This window comes from Bradysia coprophila, unplaced genomic scaffold, assembly GCF_014529535.1.
Source record: "Bradysia coprophila strain Holo2 unplaced genomic scaffold, BU_Bcop_v1 contig_415, whole genome shotgun sequence".
NCBI lineage: Eukaryota > Metazoa > Arthropoda > Insecta > Diptera > Sciaridae > Bradysia > Bradysia coprophila.
This window is the reverse complement of record NW_023503670.1, coordinates 614,234-620,368: the sequence shown is the minus strand read 5'-3', so window position 1 is coordinate 620,368 and position 6,135 is coordinate 614,234. Positions and strand designations below refer to the sequence as shown.

The window sequence follows — 6,135 nt, the reverse complement described above, 5'->3', positions numbered from 1 at the left end:
CAATGATTGACAGGCAATAACGAATCTTTTCATGCCAAGGGCAACGCAACATAGACGTTAATTGCAGCATTCCCTTTATGTGTTTCAAGTGCATCTCTTGAATATTCAATTTCACGACCGTGATTCGCTTATTTCACCTTAAAAGTGATTTGGAAGCTCTAAGGATGAAGGATCTTAAGTTAAGATCGAGACTCAAGTTGAAATTACTCCGAAAAAGAATTGTCAACTAATAGAACCAAGTCGTTCGTGTACCTTGAATTGCACTGAAAAATCGACGACACGAGAAACGATAACTTTTTGAAGAAACGGAGAATTCCTGAAAAAGAGGATAGTAGTAGACGATTCTTCATTAGCTCACCTTTACTTCAAGAGGTCGTCTTCTCGCCCTTTTAACCTTTCGTCCAAGAAATATTCCTTTCTACAAAATGTTAAAAAACGACAATCTCCTGATGAAAAGGTATGTTCATGGCGAATCGGCGACTACTCACCGCTTCTTCCGAAACTCGCTGTTTCTGTGTTTCGCTGTGTTGTCATTTTTTCAGTGCAATGAATCTCGACAACCAAAATATTACAGTCTCATCATCCCTGTTCCGTCACAGTTGGAAATCAACATAATGATCGAATGTTCTAATCAATTCATTGGATATGAAATATTCGAATTTCCTATAATAAGGCGGCATTGACCAGTGTTCTTCGCTTATTTTCGTTCATTTGGAACATTCTAGTCACGAAGTTTAATAGCTTGTCACAGGTAAACATAAAGGGCTAACACAGCATGATGTGAAATCTTATTGCGTGGCAGTCTAATCCATCAGTCAACTGGTCACAGTGTTAACACAGAAAATGCACTCTTTTTCAATTTTTTTCCTTATTTAATGATAAATATCTTGTTCATTGTACGTAGCCGGACAACAATTCATTTACTCATCATACACTTCCGAATGAAAAATACAAAAAGAAAAACGTAATTAGAAACCAAGGAGAATGATTGATTGGAATAATATTCTATGCGATAGATACAAACGAAAAAAAAGTTGTTGTTTTTAAGCGCGAGTGTATTTGCCCCAAATGTGTAGCATAAATACGGAAGCAATAAAGACGAGCGACATCACAAGAACTGGGACTGGACCTCTGTAAATTGACCAAAATTTGAATTATAAACGAGCCTGTTCAGATCCTTTAAACTGTTAACCACTTACACTTTAATTCCGGGTGAGTCGTCTGTGTAGAATCTCCACATACCACCAGAACCAGTGCCAGTTGTACGATTTCTGGCTGCTGTAGTGGTTGTGGTCTTCCGTTGCTTCAGATTACTTCCACCGGCACTTGCACGAGGAGCTGTTAGTTTGCTGGGTGATCGAGTCCCACTTCCGACAGTTGTTGAACTTGCTGGCACAGGCTGTAAAAATTGAAGCAACATTTAGAACACAATTTGGGTAAATTATAGGTTTCCATTCCATTGTCGCACAATAGGAATGCTGCTCGATTTTTTAGTCACAAAATAAAATAACAAATGAGCAAAACTAACCATTTTAAATTAGAATTCAGACTTTTGGACGAAATAGCGCAACTGTTTTATTTATGTGCTTGCAAGAGACTTGAATCGAAGCAGTAATGAGATTTTACTTCAAGCTAGCTGACACGTCGGTCTTATTCCAACACTTGTACGGTGAAATTAAATTCTACACGTCCCGAAAACGTCATCAAACTTATGTCAAAATATTTAAGCGACCCACATGAAATAACACTGTAATCCCAGTGAATATTTTAATTTATTTTTTAAGAGTTGTCTAGGAGGTTCTCAAAACGAAAAAGTTTTTGTTTGCTTGAGGTTAGAAAACGACTCAATACCGTCTCGCTCAAACTGATTTTTGTATTTTTTGGACGCAAACAAACAAAATACGGTACTGTCCTAGTGCGATTTTTTTCATTTTGACGTATTTCGAAGCATTGTTATAATGAACTTACACACATAATGAAAATTCATGTGTTCGCGCCGTGGGATGTAAATATCTATTACTTGCAGCAATTTCATATGACCCAAATGCTATGATGGAAAGAGAAGGATATTTGGACCAGTTCTTTTAACTTGCCTTGGGGGATGTGTCAAACATTTATATAAAAATTTGTAACAAAAAGTAACGTAAGACAAGTTATAATTAACTGGTCTTCGGAACTCTCGCTCTGATCATAAAGGTATATATAGTATTATGATGAACGAAAAAGAAATTTTTGAGGGTCTGCAGTACATGCCTTCAGTGTTTTATATACTTTGACCTGTACCAAAAATGTTACGTCAGTTGGGATGGTTAGAATAGAGTGTTATGATGAAAGAGAAAGAGATATTTTGACAAGGACCCCAAGGCAAGTTATGATAAACTGGTCTTCTGTCCTCTCGCTCTCAACGTAACACGAATACAGAAGCGAATACAGTGTTTAAGGAGAGCGATTTTTGACCACTTTGTTTAAACTGGTTTCGGGGTCACACGTCAAAGTCACACATACAAATTTAAACTGGGCTCAACTCTCAATTTCTTTTTTCATTGATGAATATTTGACAGCTGTCCCCGAGACCAATTAAATTTAACTGGTTTTCGCTCTCCTTAAACACTGTATTCTTTGACAAGTACCCCAATGCAAGTTATATAATAATAACCAAGGTAAATATAGTGAGGAGGTAATGCCATACATAATCGAATCAGATGTGCGGTGTCACGAAAGTTCGATACAAACGCCATCTCATCCCTTCGTTGAAAGCAAAAAATGGAATAGAAAATCGGGCCATCTGTTGTGAGATAGTGAAAATATTTTTGTGAAATACAAGTAAATCGTAGTCAACCATTTTAAAAAAAGATGTCACTGGCATCGAACTTATGTGCTAGGTCGCGCGTCTGAATGGCATTACCTCTACACTATATTTACCTTGATAATAACTAGTCTTCGGTTTTCTCGCTCTGATCATAACAGTCTATATGGTCTATATACACTTTTTCTTAAAATTATTTTTAGTGGGATTTCGATTTTCGAGAAGCAGGTTTGGAGATGGATTCTCGATTGACATTTCTATTGGATTCTGGCGTGCATCCGGAATTTTATAAAGTTAGATGGTGAAGACCATATATATGGTACCAGTCCTCAGTGAACATTCTTTAAAAAACCACGTGAATTAAAAGCAAATCGAATTGAGTTTTGAATTAGATCTTTATATTTGATGAGAAAGTATTTCGTGAATAAACAACCGCAGCGCAAGCATGGTGGAGGTAATATTTTAGCTGAATATATTTCCGAGCTCAACATAACCTCTTTTTGGAAAAATCAAAAATTTCGCATTCATCTGGAGAATAATTATACCTTACGATTATTATTCTAGTTAACGAATGCCAAAGTAATTCTACCAAAAAATTATTCAATTGACGGACGTCAAGCAATTCCGCCAAACTTTTTTTGATAGAACAAATACTCTAAACACACGTGGAATGTTGAATGCAATCTCCTCTTGCACAATTCGGACCATTAATCAAAACGTTTTATTATTCATTCCAGGATCGAAATGTGTTGCATTCGTCGGTGTGGAAGGCATGTTACTCAGCTCGATAATGTGAAACCGCGTGGTAAGTAATGATTTTGTCATAGCTGCCTTTGCGGCATACATTTGGTTAATGAACATTCTTTCCGATAAAGTCTGTGATACTCCAATAGTGCCAAGACTAAAAACCATCGTTTTGAGTCATAGTGCCGTTCAACGAAATTGTTGAATCGGTCTCCAGATCTTCGAATAATGCTCTACCTTACTTTAAATGGCCCCAGAGCCGATTGTAAATGACCGGAAAATGTTTTAATCGAAATTAACAATTAAAAATCTTTCCAGGTAACACAAGAGGATCGATATAAATGAATAGTTGGCTGTTCACCGTTGTGCAGACGAGGTAAGTGACGATCCTCTATCAAAATCTTTTTTGCAAACACAATTGAATGTTCCTATGATGAAAGAACGTAATGAAAATCCAGTGATTATAAAACCCGTTTTCATGTATTAGCTCTAACTGACTTTGAACAGCAAACATCAGAGATCAAGATCACGAAAAGTCGTAAAATCATTATTCTTTAATTAAAAATGTTTTCGTCTTTTACAGGACACGTATAGCCGATCCGATATGGACGATTCGGAGCAATATTTTACCGTAATCGGGTGCTGATATAACACGGTGGTGTGCGCACGATGGGCTGAAATAGTAATCAATGTGAGTATCAAATTGCTTTTTATTCCGACATCATTCCAAGAATCTTAAAAAAGTTACAACGTGATGAACATTATGCATTCTTAACTTTCTGACATCTCTTATGAATCGTTGTGATTTAACGAAGCTTATTTATCTGATCTAACTTTTAAAGATACCAAGAACAATTCGATTTAACTCACATTCAGTCAGTTTCTTAACAAAAAAATTATTTGTTATTTCAGGGAAATGCTTCGGCTCGAGTCGTTCCATACCACCAATTTCTGCCTAGGGTGGTCTACTGGTACAATGTCGTTGATTTACATCATGTGCGGCATGATCAATTATATACTGAGACCGGAATTTCGTACGAAAAAATGTGGTCCGAGCACCTACGATGAAAAATGATTTGGATGAAAAATATTTGTAAAATCAATTTACAACACGCGATCAATAAAAATAAAGAATCGATATTTGTTCATTTGAATGGCATCAATGTGTTTTGTTGGTTTTAGAGATACAGGCCGTCTTTCACGGGTGCAAACTTTGTCAAGGTGATTATGATACGCGAGTGAAACGCCACTTTCCATACCAAAAATTCTCTGCGCCATATCAACTTGACTTTTGTGGATTTCTTTGCACAGAAAATTTGTGTTCCTGCGTATCAAATAAAATGGCGATTTACTTGATCTCACCAAAGTTTACAGCCTTGGTCATCGTAAAGCCTTCTAAAGTCTTCGTTTTTCTGTTTCTCCACTTTTGCAGGGCTTTGCTTTTCACAGATGTTCTTCTTACATCCGAAGCACTTTTTCGAGCCAGTTGGGCCCTGCCTGTAGAATCAACAGAACAATACATTCAAATTGTTCTGCCTTTTAACAGGCAAAAGATTCATCCGAAACGTTTTGTTTCATTAGTGTTTTAGCATCACTCTTGCTATATTCGAACGAAGCGACGTAGCCAGCTGATTCGAATATTTAATTGGTTATTTAAATATTGGAATGTGAATGTACAGCCCACGATTTCAAACTTACTCGCCTTCGACTCAGATACCGCCATAATTCGCACAATAACATGAGGTAAAGTGACATTTTACTAGACTCAGCATCGGATCGGTTCGGAATATTTCACACAAGAAGTACCATTTTTCCATTATTTGACCCATTGATAAGTCATCTATTCCTTCATTATTTTAGACATAGCCGTCTGCAAATGAGTGTATAGACGTATTGTTCATACTTTTGGCAACTTTACGTCTGATCGCATCAATAATATTATAAGAATACCCCGACTGACTATACAAAACAAACATCACCAGACGGAAACTATACATAAATAATGTGACCTTCACGACTATAAAATATCAAATTATCTGGTTGTGCGAAAAACTTTCATTCATTTTTCTCGGCGCGTTTTTCCGTGTCAATCAAGTTGTAAACAATTCCATTTGACAACGTCTTTTTTCATACAATTAGACAAAGACATTCAGGCGAAAAGAGACCAAATATACCCTTCCGATTTCCCAACAATTTTCTGTACGAAAAACCGAATTACATACATACGAACATTTCCCCTTGGAAGCTCAGCTATCTACGGCATTTACATGAGTATTATTTCGATTCGCTTTCTATTATTAGGATGCGCCGATGTTGAACGAAATAATTTTTATTTTTCGTAGGACTGCCAGTTTCGTTCAATTTTTCTTCTCTTTTCTGGTTAACAACACAATTGTATCCTCCTCGGCAATGTCTGCATTTAATTTTTATGCAGAAAAACCCTATATTGGAATTGCCTATATATTAAACGACCGTAAAATGCATGCTAATCTGAAGGAAAAATTCCATTTATTTTTGCACAGATATTCTACTGCACTTGACAAGATGCGCTGCTCTACCTGACTCGTTTCACGTAGGCATGAGCA

General features: G+C 36.6%; 1 protein-coding gene, 1 long non-coding RNA gene and 1 other non-coding gene across 3 annotated transcripts; 2 read left to right on the top strand and 1 right to left on the bottom strand.

The window, feature by feature from the left end:
• Positions 1–851: 851 nt before the first annotated feature.
• On the bottom strand, positions 852–1,694 carry LOC119082360 (protein transport protein Sec61 subunit beta). Its single transcript, XM_037191877.1, has 3 exons — positions 1,529–1,694; positions 1,200–1,399; positions 852–1,131 (listed from the first exon to the last, which is right to left on the bottom strand). Exons 1-3 carry the CDS (start codon positions 1,529–1,531, stop codon positions 1,044–1,046), a joined length of 291 nt encoding a protein of 96 aa, XP_037047772.1. The 5' UTR covers positions 1,532–1,694; the 3' UTR covers positions 852–1,043.
• Positions 1,695–3,050: 1,356 nt separating this feature from the next.
• Positions 3,051–4,709, top strand: LOC119082359. Its single transcript, XR_005088630.1, has 5 exons — positions 3,051–3,260; positions 3,544–3,611; positions 3,869–3,926; positions 4,134–4,241; positions 4,463–4,709. It is a non-coding gene; the product is annotated as an uncharacterized LOC119082359 (long non-coding RNA).
• Positions 4,305–4,382, top strand: LOC119082412. The gene has a single exon (XR_005088637.1). It is a non-coding gene; the product is annotated as a small nucleolar RNA Me28S-Gm3255 (small nucleolar RNA).
• Positions 4,710–6,135: the final 1,426 nt, after the last annotated feature.

What these genes read in the sequence shown, in the direction of transcription:
- LOC119082360 (XM_037191877.1), bottom strand. An exon ending in GACTCACCCGGAATTAAAGT is followed by an intron (nt 1,132 to 1,199) that starts GTAAGTGGTTAA and finishes GTCAATTTACAG; the next exon opens with AGGTCCAGTCCCAGTTCTTG.